The 20,607-nt window shown below is 43.4% G+C and overlaps 3 protein-coding genes across 4 annotated transcripts; 2 read left to right on the top strand and 1 right to left on the bottom strand.

Annotated features, from left to right (window-relative positions):
- Positions 1-1,739: 1,739 nt before the first annotated feature.
- LOC134060105 (uncharacterized) lies at positions 1,740-4,299 on the top strand. Its single transcript, XM_062516710.1, has 2 exons — positions 1,740-1,837; positions 2,340-4,299. Exon 2 carries the CDS (start codon positions 2,357-2,359, stop codon positions 3,422-3,424), a length of 1,068 nt encoding a protein of 355 aa, XP_062372694.1. The 5' UTR covers positions 1,740-1,837; positions 2,340-2,356; the 3' UTR covers positions 3,425-4,299.
- Positions 4,300-4,620: 321 nt separating this feature from the next.
- pop7 (POP7 homolog, ribonuclease P/MRP subunit) lies at positions 4,621-6,703 on the top strand. Of its 2 annotated transcripts, XM_062516110.1 has the most exons (3): positions 4,621-4,694; positions 4,795-4,841; positions 5,341-6,703. In XM_062516110.1, the coding sequence occupies exon 3, from the start codon at positions 5,341-5,343 to the stop codon at positions 5,797-5,799; it is 459 nt and encodes a 152-aa protein (XP_062372094.1). In that variant the 5' UTR covers positions 4,621-4,694; positions 4,795-4,841; the 3' UTR covers positions 5,800-6,703. The 2 variants fall into 2 exon arrangements, with proteins under 2 accessions (XP_062372094.1, XP_062372095.1); XM_062516111.1 differs by lacking the exons at positions 4,621-4,694; positions 4,795-4,841 and adding an exon at positions 4,862-5,040.
- A 289-nt stretch (positions 6,704-6,992) lies between these two features.
- Positions 6,993-20,024, bottom strand: epoa (erythropoietin a). The gene is made up of 5 exons (XM_062516109.1): positions 19,852-20,024; positions 12,241-12,371; positions 11,900-11,983; positions 11,161-11,325; positions 6,993-8,897 (listed from the first exon to the last, which is right to left on the bottom strand). The coding sequence occupies exons 1-5, from the start codon at positions 19,865-19,867 to the stop codon at positions 8,745-8,747; spliced, it is 549 nt and encodes a 182-aa protein (XP_062372093.1). The 5' UTR covers positions 19,868-20,024; the 3' UTR covers positions 6,993-8,744.
- Between the last annotated feature and the right edge of the window lie 583 nt (positions 20,025-20,607).

Genomic DNA, 20,607 nt, shown 5'->3' with positions numbered 1-20,607 from the left:
CACCGTCTAATACTTCCTTCTGCTTACAAGTGGACCTCCATAATGACTTCTTATAGTAACTGTTTAACACCACTGGCGACCTCTTGTCAACGTGCTACAGGGAAGCTACACCAGGCACGTACAGTATCTGAAGCGTTCCGTTCGCGGAGCGTACGTTGCAGCAGTTAAAGTGTAACTTCACCCCATAACTCCACCCACTTCACATTTCTCAAAAAGGCTTTCAAAATGGGCAGGACTTTCTGAAAGCTGGAAGGGCGTGCAGCACTGCTGCAGCCAATCAACCCTGGTGATTTCGTGTCAATCTGGGAATGAGTGCTGCAGACATGGCTTATCACAGGTAGGCTAATCAGGGCAGCAGGTGTTGGGGCATTTCATTCCTAATTTGTAACAACCCGGTGACGTAGAGTTGGACGAGAAGTGCAGGACTACCGTATGTCAGCATTCCAATAGCATTTTGGACCCAAATGCCATGGCATGTTTCAACCTGTAGAGGGCGCAGAGAGCTATATCTCCAATACAAAATCATATGAAATGTTACTTTTCTCAGGAAACACGATTTTTGTCAATATTAAACCTGGTAATAGTGTAGTTCACCACTTATGAGTATTTTCAGCTCAAAAAACATATTTTAGGGTGCAGTTACACTTCAATAATCACTATAATCAATGACAGTAGCTAGGATTGTCTTCCCATTGATCAACAATATTGTAAGTTATAATTTGAATACTTCAACAGACAGTTTTATATGAATACTGCTCTCTCCACTTTGCAGGTGATGTGGTGCATTTACATATGTTACAGTATCCAAAAATCACAAGAAAGAGGTTCTGTAAGTTAGTCTTTTTTTTTATCTTTTGCAAGAAGAGTTACAAACTGTTGTTTGTTTTGGTTGTGCTTTGTTTGTAACCCTTGCTGCAAAAGAAACTAATAAAATATAGTAATAGACAGCTAAATAAGAGTGTACATTCTTCTTTTTATAATTTGCCTCAACAGACAAATGCCGTTCCTCATGGCATTCTTCATTGGTGATCAGACTGATTTGACCATTAAAGCAACACTGAAGAGGTTTTTTTTGTCCCTTAAAATAATGTTTCCAAAATCATTTCCGTGGTTCATCAACCCGCAACAGGGAGAGTGTCACTTCCGCATAGGCATCGCGGCCCTCTTTCAGCTATAACCGCACTATGTAAGTTCACCAGATCGGGTAGCAGATCTGTAGATAGAATGAAACATAAGAAACTACCAATTTGACTCGCTTCGATGTCATAATACATCACACTTTCATAAAATCATGCAACATACTCTACCTTGTCTGTGGACATGGTTATTTGCTGGATAAACGAATAGCGTGCGACAGGAAAAGTGCTTAAGTGTTGCTTTAATTTGGACTCGATTGTGTACTTTCAGAAGAAACATGTACAGTACAAGAAGTGTGCAAAAGCCAGGCCTCTGAGCAAGTTTGAAGTTGAAGCCATGCCAACCTGGTGATGAAGGTGAATTACTGATACTGATCCAGCTGATTAAACAAATGATGTGAAAGACCTTACTTACATGCTGTTTGCATGTGGAACAGCTTATTTTTACTATTCCCATGAAGTAGGTTACTTACTAGACCATCAGTGTCACATGGGTCAGGCACGTTTTAAGAGGAGAGTAATCAGACCATGTTCACTTCCTCTCTTGTTGGGTATTGAACAACAGTCTCAGTGGTATTTTATATATATATATATTTGTGAGCATTTCGATATTTGTAAGCTGTCTTTGCTGTCGGCTATTGGTAGCTGTCCATACATTTCTGAGGAGGGGAACAACTTCCGAAAGTTTACGTCAGTCTAAGGTAAGACTGTTATTTTGAAATATACCACTCAGCTATGCAATAAAAATATGCTCTCTTTTTGACATTGTACTTTAATGTGACATTTGTCCGCTCTAAATATTAAGATATTTAAACAAGCTTTCCAGATTATAGGGTTAGCAAAGTTCACAACTGCAGAGAAAACCAGTTTTGAACATGTTGATATAAGAAGTTAACAAACGTGAACATAGAAGATGAGATGGAAATATGAAGTGTAGTTAAAATACACTTGTATGACGGAGAATCTAGGACCCGTGCTATTAAGCAGGATGCCATGTGGTTTCACACATTACATCACTCCATTAGGCCTACTAAGGCTCTGTAACATTTGTTTTCTGTATTTGCACAGAGTTACATTCAAAATGGTTATAGTTTTTTTTGTAATGATTTGGAATTCAAAAACTCAGAATTAGGTCACACATATTCTGATAAAATGTATTTTTCAGTTCAGGTTTTTTTTTTTTCATTCCCGTTCTGTTTTTAGGCCAGAGTATTCAAGCCATGGAGTCCATCGCCAATGTGTCCGTGGCAGCCATTACCAATGTGTCCATGGCAACCATCGCCAATGTTCCCATGGAGTCCATGATGACCATCGGCAATGTGTCCATGGAGTCCATGACGACCATCGCCAATGTTTCCATGGAGTCCATTACCAATGTGTCCATGGCAACCATCGCCAATGTTCCAATGGAGTCCATGACGACCATTGCCAATGTTTCCATGGAGTCCATCACCAATATGTCCAGCTGTGCGTCTGCATGGTCTCACAGGGAGAAGTTGGCTAAAGTCTCACTGGTCGTGTTCCTCTTCGTAGGGTTTTGCATGGGACTGCCCACTCTGGTTTGGGCTCTCCTGTACCTGCGTGCCTACCGGGACCGTGGCGCAACGATCTCACCCTTCATGATCGCCCTCCTCCTCAGCGACGTCGTGGAGCTTGCCCTCATTCCCTTAATGGTGTACTTTTTATTTCAGGACGACACCTGTGGGTGGACCGGCTATCAGTGTGTAGCGATGTATCCATTGTTCGCCTCGCTGAGACTGTGCGGTTTTGTCTATCACCAGCTGGTGGCGCTGCAGGGGGTTTGGGCTCTGAGGCGCGCGATCTCCTCCGCCACAAAACCGTCTCTCTCTTTTCGCCGCTTTGCGTACAACTATGTGTCCTTCTCGGTGTTCGTATGGACATGTTTTATCCTTGTATCTGTATCGGAGGGTCGAAGACTTCCCAGGCTGGTCATATGTGGTGTCATTTGTTTTCTAGTGGCCTTCACGTCCAGAGACGCTTTCACATCGTTCCCCTCCACTGATGCAGTGTATCGCCGGCTGGCCAGCTGCAGGGACCCACGTCTCAACATATTTGTTGCCTACATGGCCATTCTGTGTTTTGTCTACGGCCCTTTCGTTGTAGTCATGGTCTTTGACGAGTACATCGATCCTTGCGTGGATTCGCTTTTGTTTTTTGCGTCTCTCTCCGTTATGAGTTTGCGTCTGATGGCGGAACCTTTGCTGTGTGTTCTGGTCTGCAGGGAATTCGGTCAAACATGCCAAACGTTAGACCTGAGATCAGACTAATGTTGATCATCTGTCTGACTTGAGCTCTTCTTTGGGTGAACCCAGGCGACCCTGTTAGCAAATATGAAATTGCTCTGCAGAGGTGGAAAACTCCAGGTTCAGAGAGTAAAAGTCCAATCATGTATTGGTTATTGGCTACTGTACCTGTGTACAGCACTTAACACAGGTGATCTCGTCAATTAGCTGCTCTAGCTGGCTGAAGAGTTGTGCTAATTAGAATCAGATGGTTCAAGTGAATGGTTTGCACAGATATGTGGTAGGACTTTTGCTTTCTGAAGCCAGACTTTTCCACCTCTGTGCGGGTCCATCTGGAAAGAATCCCATTGACGCTCATTTCTGAACTTCCATGGGCATAACCAGCAGTGATGTTACACTTTGAATTTATGCATTCAAATCTTACTAACTCATTTCAGAAGCGCAGGTAACATGCTTTTTTTGTTGTTTGTTTTACATGCAGTTGTTTTCTCAATTCCAAAGAAAATAAACAACACATGATGTTTAGGCCTGTTGCCATCAACACAGCCATTGGTTGTGTTGAGTGCACTGTTGGTTTTCTGATGAGTTGAAAACAGGTGTGTCAATGAGATCCTTGCCAAGCAGACCCTGCAGAGCAAATTCAAGTTTGCTAACACGTTTGTCTTGGTTCGTCCAAGCTGGAGTAGTTGCCAAAAAAAGGCACAACATTCCCTGGAGGTGTATCATTTCTTTCTTATCTTGTGTCTTCTATTCTGTATTCTATTGATTGTAATTGAATAGTGATTCATACAATGCTAAAACTGCTGTTAATGACCGACCAGCATCATCCGACAAATACTGGAAATGGAGTGTTTCCTTCATCAGTCTTTTCAATAAAAAATAGTTATTGTAATAAAATAAAAGCCCTCTTTCAAATGTATGTGGTATGTGAAATGCTGTTTTGTTGTAAGTGAGTTAACAAGTGCACAAGGGAGATATCTTAGGCTGAATTCCTGTTATTTAGCAGGCCTATATTCCTGTTAGCCTATAAAGTTATTTTTGGACACTAGTTTCTGATATGGAATCCCATTGTCACAGGAGTCATTAAAGATCTTGTAAATAGTTCAAATGAAAAAACAAAATCTCGAAATAAGGAGTAAAGAATGACATCTGACCTCTCAAAATAACTGACGCATACACTCCGGTCCATATACATGCTCCAGTCCCCAAGGTGGCGCTAATGAATCAAGAGCTCCACATTACTGTACGTCAACACCTCAACTCGTCAGACGTGTGCTTGCTGTTTTTAGTATCGGTGTGTGTGTGTGTTTATTTTACTGTCTCCAGTGTGTGCTCGTTTTTATGAAACTGAGTCGAACGACCAAGAATCACGCTTTGTGTTGTGTTTCCCATAGCCAGCTGGATTGTACATTTCCTTTCCTTCCTTCCCAGTCAACGCAAGGTAGGACTGCACTCTACTCGTGGTTCACGTTCAGCCTGTCTCTGGTTCAGCATAGCCTGCTAGCGTGCAAAACAAGCAAGCAAAACCCTAGACTGGGCTGCCCTGACCAAACTAACCTAGAGACTACCGTGAAAACCACAAAAAGAGAGGTCAGTCAGTGGTTCAGCGGTGGTCAGGGTTTCAGCCACATTTGGAAAAGGTAACCTTCCTGAGCTGAATCCAATTTCCCGTGAATGCTTAGCCACATCATAGGCAAACTGTCACTGAGCCTTGCATTTGTTTGTTGGATGCGTAACAGACAGGAGGTGTGTATTTTTTACAGTCTATGGTCCCGACATGTACAGTAGGGTTCCCTTATAATTTGTGTGTACTTCTTAGAATTTTGATTGTCAGGGTTATTTTTCTTGTGTGACTTTGCTTGCATTGATATTACGTTTATGACCTGCTCTGTTCTTCCCTGTCTGCCCCTGACCCCTCCGGTAACCGGTTACCTATGAAGATGGCAGAGCCTCGCAGCCCCGCTCCGGTACCACAGAACCCTGTTGGCCTTTCCTCGGAGGGGTCCATTGTGGTGGAGATGGACCCCGTGGAATACACTCTCCGCAAACGGCTGCCTCGGAAACTACCAAAGCGGCGCAACGACGTGTATGTCAACATGAAAACGGACTTCAAAGCTCAGCTCGCCCGATGCCAGAAGCTGTTGGACGGCGGAGGCACCGGCGGCCACCGCGAGATCTGCATTCACGGACTCGGACTGGCAATCAACCGTGCAATTAACATTGCGCTGCAGCTACAAGCGAGCAGCCAGGGGGCGCTACAGCTCGCCGCAAACACCTCCACCGTCGAGCTGGTCGACGACCTGGAGCCGGAGGACCCGGACGAAGCCGGTGAGCCCATCACGCGTACAAGGAATAACTCGGCCATTCACATTAAAGTTTTCTACCCCGACCCCCAGTGATAACCTGCTGTCTGCAGAAATCTAATATAAACGCAGACGTTGTTCTCTTCGTACCCCAGTGTCCATACCAACTTTATATTATTTCATCAGCTATTATCTCCTGTACATTTGCATAGTTTAGACCATGATCAAGCCTATAGGTGTGATGATAAAGTGTCGCCTTTTCTATGTCGTTTCTCACACATGAACAGCATTGGGATGGACACAGAGGTGTAGGGTGTGTAGGACCAACAGTAATTTGAAATGGCTTTTCAGAAATGGCTCTGTTATGGCCACGCGGAGAAATATTGACTTGTTTGTTTACATTAAGAAGTATTATGCTTGCTCAGTCCTTTAGGTTGTATGTGGCTGTGGAGAACTCATCTGATTTATCTGTTTGTTTTTATTTTTATTTTGAGGAGACATGGAAGAGGATGTGGTGTTGAGCAGGACTGTTGTGTGCTTGTGACTATATCCCCTATGGCCTATTAATGTTTATTTAAGTGGTGTGATCGAGTGGTCTTCCCTTTTTGTTGTGTAAGAATGCCATAGGCTACAGTATATTTGGCTATGCTATTGAACAGCGTACATAGAGTTTGCTCCTACAGATGGCGTGTGTTGAGCAGGTTAGAAGACCAAGAATCAGGTGGAGTGTTAATGATATTTGAGCTCAGCAGCTAACCAAATGATGTACCTCCCCTCAATACTCATGAAGCAACATGTTGGATAGTGGAACACTTCAAACTATTGTTTCCCATATGCAAAGTCAGGACTGTGTATAAATGCTAGACCCCACAATACCCCCCCAAATCCTATTTTCTTTTTTTGTATGCACATACAGAAAGGTTGTCTTACAGACTGTGAGGAACAGTTTTCTGAATTTGAATTTGACTGAATAAAGTGCATTGTGTTAGTCACAGACTGAGCCCTTGAAGTTGTCTATAGTTGTTATAGCCGAGTGTGTCCAGAGGGTGGCAGTGTGATCCAGTGTCCCTGCTGACACTGTCTTTAAAACCGAGAAGTTTCTGGAATGGTCAGTGGTGGTGGATCAGCACCAGCTCATGTCCAGGTGCGTTACAGCAAACAGCTTCTCTGTGTGCGGTAGCAGGTGCTTTGACCTTTACCCCTCAGCTCAGCTTTTCTCACAAAATCTCAAAAAAAAGGGGAAGCAGGACAACGCGAAGAAGCAAGAATCACTTATCACAAACTCAAAATTTCCTCTCTGCATGTTTTCAGGAGTCTTTTTTTATCTAAGAATAATATTTTTCTTTTAAATACCAAATGGCATGGTGATTTAGAGCGCAAACAACACTACAAACAGGAAATGACATTTACAAACTTCCTTCCCAAACATCTTCTGGGTGACTGATGGACACTTACAAAAACAATACTGACAACAAGGAAAAAACAACAACAACGGAAAATCAACAATGCAAACTAAACCATTTTCACACAAAGCACAAAAAGGACAAACATATTCATTAAAAAAAAAAAATACTACTCCAAAATAGAGGCTATGAGAGAGAGATGTTCGATAGTAAAAGGTGCAAGGTCCCGGGCCCTACAAAGCTCAGAGCATTGAAATAGTTTTGGACCTCTACCAATAAGATTCCACTAAGTGAATGCGAAAATACAATTTAAATGGTTTTGGACCTCTATGGATACAATTGCATTGAATTAAAGAATAAATAGCACAAAAGTAAATGAGAGAGTAAGGCGGGCGGGAGTGAGGGTGTGCATGTCTGTAGCCGGTCAGTATTTGTTCAGGCCCTGGCGCTATCTGCACTGAGCAGTGTCATAGTCGCTTCCCTGCATGCCTTAGTCTGCCATGTCGAGTGATAACCAATGCAGAGGTTAAGCTATTCTCACGTAGACCCTCCATGCGAGCCACCTCTCTCTCTTTCTCTCTCTCTTTCTCTCTCTCTCTCTCTCACACACACACTTGCACTTATTCAGACCCTTGCTTCGCACACTTTTTCCATGGATCTCTCGTTCACACACTCCCTCTCTCTCACACTCTCTCATGCATTCTCTTCTTTCCTACTTCACCCGAGGTGACCCCCCAATGACTTTCCGATGTGTCGTCACTGTTGAGGTCACTCAGGGAGATCACACACACTTTACACTCCACTATCTCTCTCTCTCTCACACACACACACACATTCTCTCTCTCTCTCTCTCTCACACACACACACACACACACATTCTCTCTCTCCCTCTCACACACACGCACACATTCTCTCTCTCTCTCTATCATACACACTTCACACACACCCACACACAAGGTGCGTAGCAGCAAGTAATATATCCAGTATCTACCAATGCACACAAGTGTTACAGTTTAGACTACAACAGAAAGAAATGGCGCATTAAACTCTTTCCATGTTTTTGACTATTAGAAATGTACATCTGTATAAATAACATAACATCACAACAATTAACAACGATACAATTCATTTAACATCCAAACTACAGGAACAGTCCCGACCTGGTGAGATTTGATTGCCCGTCAGTCTCATCTTCCCAACTGGGGATAGGCTGTTTCTGATTGACCATAACGATACAGTGCCTTCCAGTGCATATGGTGTAGAGTGAAGAGCTGTTGCAGCCAATGGCAGTCGAGCCTGCCAGATGAACAGATCTGCCCACAAGCAAAAGCATACACAATTTTGAAAGGCGAAATGTTAGACCGGGCCGCTCAGTAGGCCTAAGGATTGTAGCATATATTTCACGTAAGGAGGCAGGATTCCAGCATTCCCTTTTACGTCTATAACCCACAAAGTGCTTAAGTCATCTCCTCCATCCCCTTGTGACAGCCTCTTCACGTCATACACAGGCGTATGTCCCAAAATGTCTGTCCGTGTTCCGTGAGTCCTCTCCAACCAGCAGCCTCCTTGGTCCCGCGTACCACCCCTTTGACACGGGGCTGCTCCAATCAACAGGCCCCTGTCCAGGCTGACACCCAATCAGCTGACAGCTTGTTGGCACACAGGCGCGTGGGAAATCAGGAGCCGGACCTTCCCTCGGAGGAAGTTGAACTGGACCTGGAAGAGGGCAGAAGCCGAGGTCACGCGCCACGTGTCCGTGGCGACTGAACCTTGCTCGGGGGGAGTGTACTCCTGCAGAAACATCAGAAGCAGAGAGAGAGGTGTGGTCAAGGGCAGGTCCCTTTCTCAAACTAATAATAATAATGTTAGTTACAGTATATTGCATCAAATCAATGACCTCAAAGTTCTAACTGATAAACTCACACGTACAGAATATTCATATGGGGGACATCGATGCAACTTTGGGTCAACTCGGTGAAAACAAATCCATGGACAATTCAAAAATGGCACCGAATATTCAACAATTTCTGTTGTGTGGTAGTTTGTGGGGGTACTGACTCAATCCAGCGGCTGTCGACTTTTTCTGTTTTATCTAGCTCATCAATAGTTCTATCTTCAGTGAACAAATACAACCATGTGGCTTTGCTTTCACTAAGTTCATATTAATATTCATTCAGTAGTATTCATTATTTAGCAGACTAATAGACCTCTGAAATCTGCCTACAAAAAAGCTACCATCTTTGCCCAAATAAAGAGATCTGGTATCTTGAGATTTATTCTACTGGAAGATAACATGGGTATTTTGAATTATCGCACCTGTTAAAGGTATACTATGCAGGATTGGCGATTTCATCGCCGGGTTCGCTTTCACTTTTCATTTTCGCTCGTTTTATGCGTGCATATTTCTCTGCAGAGCTTCCCCTACAGCTTTAGCGTGTATATTTGACAAAACTCCTCAATCGGTCAGTCTGCCGTGCCTTTTCATGAGACTTTACATGACACTTCCTGGAGTAGAGCATGGGTGCGTGCCCGGTGTCTTCTGAAGTTGCAAGTGTGGTTTTACCGCCACAGACCACTAGAGTGGCCAAAAAAGACACCGTTCGACCGGTAATGACCCATTTAATCATATATAACAGTATGGAACGAATTGATTAACTGAAAAACGTTGCATAGTATACCTTTAAACTCTTGCGGGGACGAATAAATTGGAAATGCAGACATTTTGCGCTACACAGTTTTGTCCTCTGCCTTCGAGTGGATACTGTGATCTTCAGTCGCTGAATACGGCACACTTTGATCTTTGCTACCCCAGAGCTAACTTACAATGCAACTTGCCATAGGTAGTTAGCTTCAATTAACACCCGGATCTCCTTATGGGCAAAAATGGCAGCTTTTTTTTTTCAAATATCAGTTTCCATGTTTAATTCTACAGACCTTTTCCATCATCTCTAATCCGTCCATATTCTAAAAAAGCATCTGATAAATGCAATGACCATAACTTACAGACATTTAAAGCGTAACTCCAGAGTAAAAACAACTTACTGTAGGGTCTAAGCTTATTTTCGGTAGTTAACAAGTTCAAACGTTTGAGAGCACAATTGTTTTTTTACACATATGCTATTTGTGCATATCTGACTGTGAATGGGCAATGCTGCTGGTCTGTGTGGGTGTGTGCATGTGTGTGTGTGGGTGTGCCTGTGTTTGCATGTATCTGTGTGTGTGTGTGTGTGTGTGTGTGTCAGAGGAATACAACTGGGTTCAGTCTGGAGGGCATGTTTGTCTGCAGATTGCCTCTGCTGACCTCAGCACATTTGGTTCACATGCGCATGCGTGCACACACACACACACACACACACACACACACACACACAGAGAGAGATCATTTTGGGCATTTCCCCGCATTTCTGGAACGAAGAATTTCCATGTATTTGGTGTGTGTACATACAGGCGGGCCGGCGTTGGTGTGGGTGTGGTTGAGATGTGTATGGGGTCTTTTATGGGCATGCAAGTTGTGTGTTCCTTTATATTGATCTGCTATGCTTTTATTAGCTATTAATGTTTGCTGAGTTTATATCTAAATACCATAACCATGTAGAGCACATTGAATGACCTCTATAAATGTGTTATATAAATAAAGATGGCTTGACTTGCCTTTATGTATTTTGTATGTATTATTATTATGTTTTCATATCCGTCAATCCCAAGAAATCTCTACCATCCACCTGATGTTCAAGTTGTGAGAACATTTAAGCTGTCAGACATCCAAATAGCAAATGTAGCACGGCCTGAAGAAATTCAGGCACTTTAAATGTAATGACACCCAATTGAGCGCATTCTAGCAACTTTATAACATGTCACTGAAACAATTACCATGTGCATGCTAAACAATCACTAGAACACACATCATCACCAAGAAAACCATAACTGCCAGGAGAACTGTACATTCACCAGGAAACTAACCATCACACCTCATGTAACCAGCAGATAACAGAGAACCACCTGTGATCAACAGGACCTTAACCAACACACACTAGGACCCAGTGGGAGCACTCACCGGGAAGCTGAGACTGCGCAGCACCTGTCCGACGCTGACGATGTTGCCCAGGTTGTTGTCTATGTGGGAGTGTAGTGCCGTGTTGCTGACTGACGTCTTCAGGGAAAGCAGGGCCTGAGACAACAGCCATAGTCCTGTTTGCACCTCGAGGGCCTGCTGCTCCGACTGGACACACACAAACACACAGACACATACAAATTCAAGTCAAATGTACACGCAAAAATGAGAAGCAGTATCTTTGATTCTTTTGCAAAGTCTTTCTGTATCTATATCTTCGTAGAACATTCTTAGAGCGTTCCTAAGAAGTTCGTAGCACTTAAGAGCTTCTTAACGCATCTGGGAAACCCGGCCCTGGTCCGGCCTCAATCGTGGAATAGCAAAGCAGACACCGGGGTTTTGCCCCATAGTGGAAAAGGGCCAGTCGGGTAGTAGGCACAGGTTTCTAGGCATCTATCTCTTAACAAGGCAGTAGCCATTGGGTCAACATTGGTCAACACCGAATGTGCATGGTGGGTGAAATCAGTTACTGCCATTCTATTCTATAATGCTGTACCACATGGGGTGATCTGTTTCTGACTCACCTTTTCAATCCCTTTCTCTGTCAGTTAGGCCTATTCAACCATTAGCATACCATTTTCTAGTTTGTAGCAACTTATTATTTTGTACAATTGAATTGCATTGAATTCATGTGTTGAATACAATACAAAAGAGAGGTGAAAGAGGTGCATGGCATGCTTACATTCTTCTTTCTCCAGGCGTTGTAGTCCACGCTGGGCTGAGGGACGGTGATTGGCGTAGCGAAGCTGCATTCCTTACAGCTTCTCTGTAAATGTCAGGTAAGCAAGGTCTAGTTATGGTTATAGCTGTGGTGATGGGTCTTAGTGGAAAGTTTTGTCCAAAGTGACAAACAATAATTACAATTAGCATTATCACTATCAAAAATGAACAGTTTAAAGCTGCCAAAAATACTAGTAATAAATAGCTGTGCTATAAATGATAGCACAGGTATCAGACTAAAGATTTTAACGGAAATGTAACGTGGAGGAATATTTTTACTGTGTGTGTGTGTGTGTGTCTTACCATGGCGGCCTCAGCCTCCTGTGCCTTCTTGACAAAGTGGTCGAGAGCGCGGAGGTCACAGATGGGCCTCAAAGGAGAGGGCAGCCCTGGACTGGTCCACTCCAATACTATCAGCAGCACAGCAAACAGTCCTGAGAGAGAAAGAGAGAGAGAGAGAGAGAGAGAGAGAGAGAAAGAGCAAAAGCAGAGAAAGGGAAAGTGAAAGAGAGAGACAGAGAGAGAGAAAGAGAGAGAGCAGAGTAGAAAAAGGTCGAAAGGTTAGCAATGCTATTTTTGCTGAGAGTGAAACAAACACAAATTCACAACTGTCCAATGTAACAAACGGCAATAGGCCAGCTGCATAAGTCTCATGCACTATTTAGGTGCACCATCTAAGTGCACTTAACACAAAAACTCTAAAAGTAGGCATCAGCTTTACTTTTCATAATGTAATTGGTTTCTGTGTTCCAGAATTGTAGGATGCATGAACAAAAATAAAACGTTGAATGCATTTAGATTTGCTCAGGAGGTCCGCCTGTCGTTGGTTCCATTCAAGCTCATTTCCGAACCACCAAAAAACCATGAGCCAAACACATCCGCTTATTTGGGACGGGGTGGATCATTATATAACGACAGACAGAGGACTACGGTCAACAGTGTGTTAAACACTACTAAAGGCTGTGCAGATGCCATCAGTGTTAATCGCCACAAACATGTATTTTCTTTTGGAAATTGCCCCCATCAAATTTGAGAAGCAGTCTGATCGTCAGCCAGATTAGAATTTGGGTGCAACTCCCATGAACTTTGAATAAGCGCCCATGTCCTCACTCATAAACTCAGTCACTCTCCTTTGGAGAAGTATTGATTTTTCCTTGATTCCTGGAATGCAGGCGAGAGGTGAATCCTGTACACGACCTCTTGCGCTATGCTCGTGCACTCTGGCATGTAAACAGTTCATTCGATCAGCATGATGGTAAAAGAGGCAGCAAATTTTACTGTCTAATAGTGATAGCCAGCTAGCTAGGCAAGAAACAAACAAACATGCCTTGCAGAAACAGAACACTTGGTGCTGTTAGATGCTTGCCAGTACTCTAGTCATACAGTACATGGTGATGGTCATCGCTCATGAAGTAGTGTAGTGACTATCCTGTTCAGCTGATGAGACTGACCCCTGTCTCCTTCAAATGATCTTGACCTATTTCAGGTCAGGGTGTTACTAAAAGCTGCTGAGCTACCACCACACACCTTGAAAAAGAGTAAAACCTCACAAAGCCTTACTTTGCTTATGAAAGTGAAGACATCTCCCTGGTGATATGCCTTACATTGTAATAACAGAATTGCTATGGTGTATTTTTCCTACGACAACAATACATTTCCCATCTATTCAATATTTGAAAAACAAAATTTCCAACAATGCTCCCTTTCTCTCTGAACTCTTATTTAAATACATACAAGAGTACGGAGAGAGAACTGGCTTCAGCACGTGCAAATTTGCCTTTAAATCCCAAACTTGAAAGACCATTGTGTCATGACATGTCGTCACAGCGACACGCTGTCTCCGTCAGCCATTGGTCAGAGAAGAATCTATCTGACTGGACCCGCACCCAAAATAATACATACTGCATACACAACAGATAATGTCACAACATCTCCACTCATTATCAGAGATCCCACTAACTGATGTCTGCAGAGCCAATAGTAAGCCTGAAACGGCCGATGGCCGGGATTAGGGTAGACGTCGTCATCACCGTCGTCTGGGATGGCGTGGAAGATAGCCACCGCTAACACGTTGGCATGCCAGCACTGCTGATCTTGTCCACCTGACCTCCTCTCTATACCATGGCGACTGCATACAAAACACAGGCAGCCCTAACATCTTGAGACGTGATAAGAAATTGCTGGAGTCTGGCATCTCTGCAACACTTTGAAGCATCTCTCTCTCTCTCTCTCTCTCTCTCTCTCTCTCTCTCTCTCACTCTCTCTTTTGGACACCAGCAACTTGGTCCTTTGGATAAGATGTTAAACTCACTGTGGTCATTCAAGAACCCATGATGGCACTTATCGCAAACAGTAGGGGCTTCCCCGGGTGGTTGTTACACATTGCCACTGGTACAAATGCAAGTTGTTGTTGTTGTTGCATCTCTGCACTCTCATCACTATTTGGCCATTTGCAGTTTAGTTAACAATATCCCATAGCGTTATCAATCAATCATTTCTTCATATAGATACATCTCAGAGCCATCCATCTCAATAGAAGGCCTCTGGATGCCAGCTCTTCTCTCTTTCATTGCGCATAGCATACATCCAGCACATCCCATGTGAGAGGGTGCAGCTGCAGTGGTGGATCACGTAAACATCCCAACCCAGTGTTGAGCCCACCGACATCTTATGTAATGTGCAACTGTGCAGTCTGCTGTGCATAAATCGTTGGTTGTATTTGAAGATGATTCGGTTGTGATATTGTTGATTATGTTTCTACACTTCAATTTCCAGTGAGGACAATCAGGTTCTCTTCGGCAAAAAACAAGAACAGCTGCATCGGCAGTGGACATGCCAATTGTGCCAAAGGCTTAACACCCATTATCTAAGAAACTGATGTCTGATCCCTTTAACAATAACAGAGTCTGACACACAAGCCCAGAACTGAGGTGCCTTCTGACTTACAGTATAACTAGACCTTAAGGAGAATCATGTGATTTCTAGTAGAGCTTTCTGAGCCAATATCCTGACCTTGATGGACCAGAAAGGCTAAAGGTTATCAGGTTGGACTGACCCCAACCAAAAATAAGTCGCAGTGCATACAAAACATGTAACCCAAAATGCAACGGCCAGGGATGCTGCAGTCTGTGTCTCCCACGTCACATTCTTCCTCTGGCCTACTTCCCCACTGTAGCCTACTGTGTCTGTGACATCTATGCCTCGTCTGTGTCTGAGGAGCACAACGATGAGGATTAATTTTGAACTTTGCCTGACCTTCGGGAGAAATAATGGGTGCTGCATACAAAACATGCCGCCTCTGAACATCTTGAAGCAACATCAGATGTGAGACGGGTTTTTGTGTGTGTGTGTGTGTGTGACAAGAGTCACGTGGTTCCTATTTCATACCCCTGGAACCCCAACAGTATTAGATCCTGTGATTTCAGGCACGACCATGTGACCAAGATTTCAATAAGTCAAAGGGATCATTTGCGTCACTCTCCCATAGGCTAAGTTCCAATAAGACAAAAACGTCTTTTATATATGTATGTCGTATCTTTTATCTTTTACATCTACCCCAGATGCCAACCCACTTCCAAGTCTTGCAACCCAGACGAGATTGGTTGCATGACCTGGCTGCTCAGACAGATGGAATTGTTGATTACTGTCGAACAAAAATATCAGTATTGACCGAAGACCCAAAACAGTGAGTCAAATGTCAATTTTGTTCCTCATCTCCCTAGACAGCTTGAAGACGAGCTCCAGTGACTCGTCAAAAGGCCGCGGGCACCGAATGGAGTCGGTTTTTGAACATGCTTTGCTCTAGTGTTGCCTAAGCGTAGTTCTGCAGATGCACACCGCATAACCCTGGATACCTGGCATACCTGGAGCTACAGATGGAAAGAGAATGTGCAGCTAGGCTGCAGCTGTGAGTTGTGCTAAACGTATGACTGTTAACTTTCATCTTTCATCGCTCGATGGTGTTTTGAGCCCCCAACGACGTCTTTCAGGCAGCGCTATCATTGGCCACGTTTACATGATGTTTTTAATTCTGAATTAGTTTATTCAGAATTAAATAGATCGGAATTAAAATATTCTCCTTCGAGTTTACATGGAAATAATCATTCCGAATTGGCGTTTACATGGAACATACGTTAATTACGCTTTATTGTATTCCGCTGAACGTCTGAGGGTCGGGAAGGGTTCCGATTGGACAGGCGGCGCATGAACGTAGCCTAATAAGGCCTACCGGAAGAAAACAAACTTTAGCTGGCTAGCAACTTTTTTGTCATCTCGGGTTAACGTTACAGCATGGACAATAACATAATGAAAACGAGTTTCACAGTAATTCTGATAATAGCCCTACTATTTAACCGGCAGCTCGAGAATATTGTCAAGCTTCACGTTTGCTAGCTGAGGGGGAGAAGACTGTCGGAGAAGGGGGGAAGAAGACGGAGCCAAATTAGCAATGAAACGAGCATGCGCGTCTTCTTCCTCCTTGTACGAGCATGCGCCAAACAAACGGAATAAACTTTTAATCGGAATAAAGGTTTACATGATCAAGGAGGGGAGTTAATTCCGATTTAACATCGGAATAAATCAACCACTTAAATCGGAATTAAGTTTGATTCCGAATAATCATTTTCAAGCGGAATAAGCGTTTACATGGTCTCTTTTAAAGCGGAATTAACTTTTATTCAGAATTAACTTGGTTTTATTCGGAATTAAAGCTCTCATGTAAACGCAGCAATTGTTGACTTAAAGGCACTTAATCCTACCCCTAACCCTAACCTTAGTGGTGTACTGGTTAGGGCTTCGGGCTTGTAACCAGAGGGTTGTCGGTTCGATCCCCGACTAGTCTACCACGGCTGAAGTGCCCTTGAGCAAAGCAGGCAGGCAGCTCACTGCTCTGGGTTAGTGTGTGATTCACCTCACTGTATGTGTGCTGTGTGTGTTCACTGATTCGGTTAAATTGGGTTAAATGCAGAGAAACGAATTTCCCTCACGGGATCAAAAAAGTATATATTCTATTCTAACCCATGCCTAACCCTAGCGCCTTCCAGGCAGCGCTGCCTCTAAGACAACGTTGGGGGCTCAAAACATCAAGAAACTCTTTCATCCTCTAACTAACATGCTGCGACAACTTCTAGGATTAGTTAGGGTTAAGGTAATGATCAGACAGGACATGCTTTGCCGCTTGTAAAACGCGAGGGGCACTATGTTTTCATAAAAATGCAAATGACGTTGGGCGCTTTTTCACTTTGAGTTGAACTTTTTTTCAATTTGAGGCACTCAGATGCAAAAACGCAAGGCGCTCAGCGTACACAAAACGCTATACTGCCAATACAGAACAACGTAAAAAAAAAGGCGCAAGTCACTGCAAAAACCACATCCTGTCTGATCGTGCCATGATTGTTTCATTAATCTCATGAGAAACTGTTGGTAAAGGCCAGTGGCTGCGGAGTCCATAATACACAGTGAGTCTCCAGAAGCAGTGTGGTTGAATGAGTCACGTAGGCCGTGTCATTGCCAAGCTGAATGTTATCAAGTGCACATTCTCCTCAAAGTGCTTTCCGAGATTGCCACTTAAGCTTAATCCTTCCTCTCTCAGCCTCAGTACAGACACAAAACTAAGCTAACCTTTACTTGTGGCCTTAGTATTGCCGTAAGAGTAACATATCCATATCATGACGGCTATCATGCTGCATTACAGACTCCTGGCTGTCAAGGTCACGTGACCATGATCAGTAATTGTCCTAGCAGCATGATGCTATGACGTGTCTGTGGCATGTGATCTTGTCTTGAAGATTGCTGACGATTATAACCAGAGATGGAAACCCTCAGCTTCAGAAAGTAAATCTTTGGCTGTATCTGTGCACTGAACAGAGAGCTATATTGACTGACAACACACTGCTGCAAATGTCATAACCAGCTTATGACAACTTATGACAATATGCCAGCACTTGGGCCTCAAGTGGCACCAAAAACGTAGAGCTTGCCATAAAGAAACCAATGAACAAAATGTTGGTTAAAGAGTAGCAAGCAACTTCATCCTCTGAACTCCTTTAACTCTGAATGCCCCACACTGGTCACCGTCCACCACGTTCCAACATTCTCTTAGCGGTACTAACCAGCAGGTGAATGGCTGGAATTTAAGTAGGAGACAGAGCGAGAGAGAGAGAGAGAGAGAGAGAGAGAGAGAGAGAGAGAGAGAGAGAGAGAGAGAGAGAGAGAGGGAGGGTGAGGGAAGTCACCTTGCGTTCGACCAGTGGTGGCCACGTGCCTTGAATCCATGAGCATGATGCCAGCGGGTCCTGGCCAAAGTTAACACAGTCTGACTGACTGACCAGGAGCCAAACCTCCATGCTGACATCTCACCTCTCTCTTTTTTATCCTGGCCGTGCGCTGCCGCTGAATGCTCTACCACATATTATCGATTATCACTCGACTGGGCCTTATCCAAATAAGTCCTGATGAGTAGTACCTCAGTACAAACAAAGACAGAGTATGATGCACCTAGCTAGCGTATTGCAGGAACATTGTCACCGTCTCTGCCAAGAACATATTAGCCTGCACAAAAGTACTGCCGGTACTCATCTCTTTCTCTTTCTCTCTCTCTCTCACACTCATGTCCAAACTTAACACAGTGGTGTTGCCAAGGTATAAACTCTTGATCTATTCCTTCGTCATCACTCAGCATTCTGCACATTCTGAGGTGACATCACATCCTGTGTGGAATCACATCTCATTTTCCTGGAAAAGAGTGTTCCCTTTGGACTTTCTCTGACCCTTTTCTCACCCTCTGGAACAGTAACTGCCTGGATGGTTGCAAAAAAATATTGCACTGTCAGCACATGGTTAAGATTTGACTCAGCAAATATGCCTCATAAAATTGGCTTGTTCACAGTCCTGAAGTACTTTTTTCCTTTTTTGGGAAAATGCAATGTCACGGTTAGTCTTCTGTGTAAATGCAAGCTCTCTCATGTCATGTATCTCCTTTGAGCCCTCTCTGGTAACCTATGATTGACTAAGATGGTCAGAACCTCTGTGTTTCCATCCACATTTTTAATGTGCATTTAAAGAATCCTAACTGGAAACACTTGAAATGTGCCTTCAATATTCTATTGCACCTAGAAGTTCTATTTTCTAGAGGGAGTTGGATTCATTCTTCAGCCGACTTTACATGAATGCAAATAGAATATGCGAATGTACTGACTGGAAGCCAAGCCAATGATACAGCCGAGATGAAGTATCAAGTGCAGTTTCTGTCATTGTAAGGCCGTCCCTCTGTCCATCAAAAACTATAACAAGCGTTAAATACATCTTCATTATGGATTTGACTTCTTGCCAAGTTTATATCCAAACCCTTTTAGCCTACACTGAAATTCTAAGATTAGATGTTCATTGTAAACTGCAAATAGCAAGCAATGACTACGTTATTGAAAGTCAATAACTTTGTTCCTAGAACGTTCATCCTGGAATGAATCCTATAACGCAGAGCGGAGTTGTGCGTAAAACGCGCCCTCGTCTATATTGATAAACCCTGCATGTTGACGTGACGTGCTCCACATGCTTTAAGTTTCACTTGACGCTTTTTCGGAATACTACACACTTTAGCAATTCTATTTGATGAAGCATTTAGTACGGATATGTATCCAGTGAGTTGGTAAAATGATTGGTTAGAAGTATTAATTATTACTGGACAGCATCGATAATAGTAAATACAGCCTGGCAATCAGTTCAGAGATAACGAAGTAGCATAAACATAGGCATTACAGAAATGTACATTAGGCTACCAAAGTATACATCAACAATTGAAGTGCATTTTAAACCAAGCTAGCAATTTATCCAACTAGAGCACCTTGCATATTATATAGTCTACATGAATGAAACATAAAAAAAAAATGTGTACAGTAGGCTGTTGTTCGAACTTACCAAAACTGCGAAACATTCGAAAACGATCGCAACATATTTAAATAACATGACAGAAAACATGTTGGACACTTGCTGATAGATCGTAATGCGAAAGAGTTCAAGTGCACCCAGTCCCCTAAGTGTCTGTTTCTCTGGCTCTCCCCTGGCGCGCGTAAACTAGAGTACATCCTGAGTTCCTGGGAGCCCCAGTTATCACCAGAGTAGAGAACTATCCAGCTTTACATCACTCTTCTTGGCAAGGCTCAAAACCTCTATTTACCTCCACTCAAACTAAGTGATAAGGCGATGAACCCGATAGCGACGCGCGTCCGTGCGCCTTTAACCGTCCTATAACCTGGGTGGAGAATCAACACAAAGTCATCTGAGGCTAAAGCAGGAGAGTCCCCGCGTCAGGTGAAAAACACGGCGGTGACTGATGCGTTACTCACTGGGTATCTCCATAACCGAATCCACATAGTCCCTCAGCGGTGTCTCGCCGTTTCGCCCATTGGCCCCGAGTAAGTCCATTAATTGCAACCCAAGCTCTTTTTATGGATTTCTCACTTATCCGGTAGGTGTTTCTTTTCATCGATGATGAAAATAAAATGTCATTGTCTTGAGGGGATTATCCGGGCTGCTTCCTTGTTATGCTTTCACTGTCATCAAAATAATATATGTTTTCAAACAAGAGTCGCTGCATGTAAACAACGGCTTTAAAAGGCTTGTGGCTTTTCAATAAGTGATGCCCCTCAATGTACTTATCTGTGCCATTTGGCT

This window comes from Sardina pilchardus, chromosome 16 (assembly GCF_963854185.1).
Source record: "Sardina pilchardus chromosome 16, fSarPil1.1, whole genome shotgun sequence".
Taxonomy (NCBI): Eukaryota; Metazoa; Chordata; class Actinopteri; order Clupeiformes; family Clupeidae; genus Sardina; species Sardina pilchardus.
The sequence above is the reverse complement of the archived record's forward strand: the minus strand, read 5'-3'. Positions and strand labels throughout refer to the sequence as shown.

Coding starts and splice junctions, on each gene's coding strand:
- LOC134060105 (XM_062516710.1), top strand. CDS start 2,357: ATGGAGTCCATCGCCAATGTGTCCGTGGCAGCCATTACCAATGTGTCC.
- pop7 (XM_062516110.1), top strand. CDS start 5,341: ATGGCAGAGCCTCGCAGCCCCGCTCCGGTACCACAGAACCCTGTTGGC.
- epoa (XM_062516109.1), bottom strand. Junction 11,326..11,899: donor ACGCCTGGAGAAAGAAGAAT/GTAAGCATGCCA, acceptor GTGTGTGTCCAG/TCGGAGCAGCAGGCCCTCGA. Junction 8,898..11,160: donor TGCGCAGTCTCAGCTTCCCG/GTGAGTGCTCCC, acceptor ATGTTTCTGCAG/GAGTACACTCCCCCCGAGCA.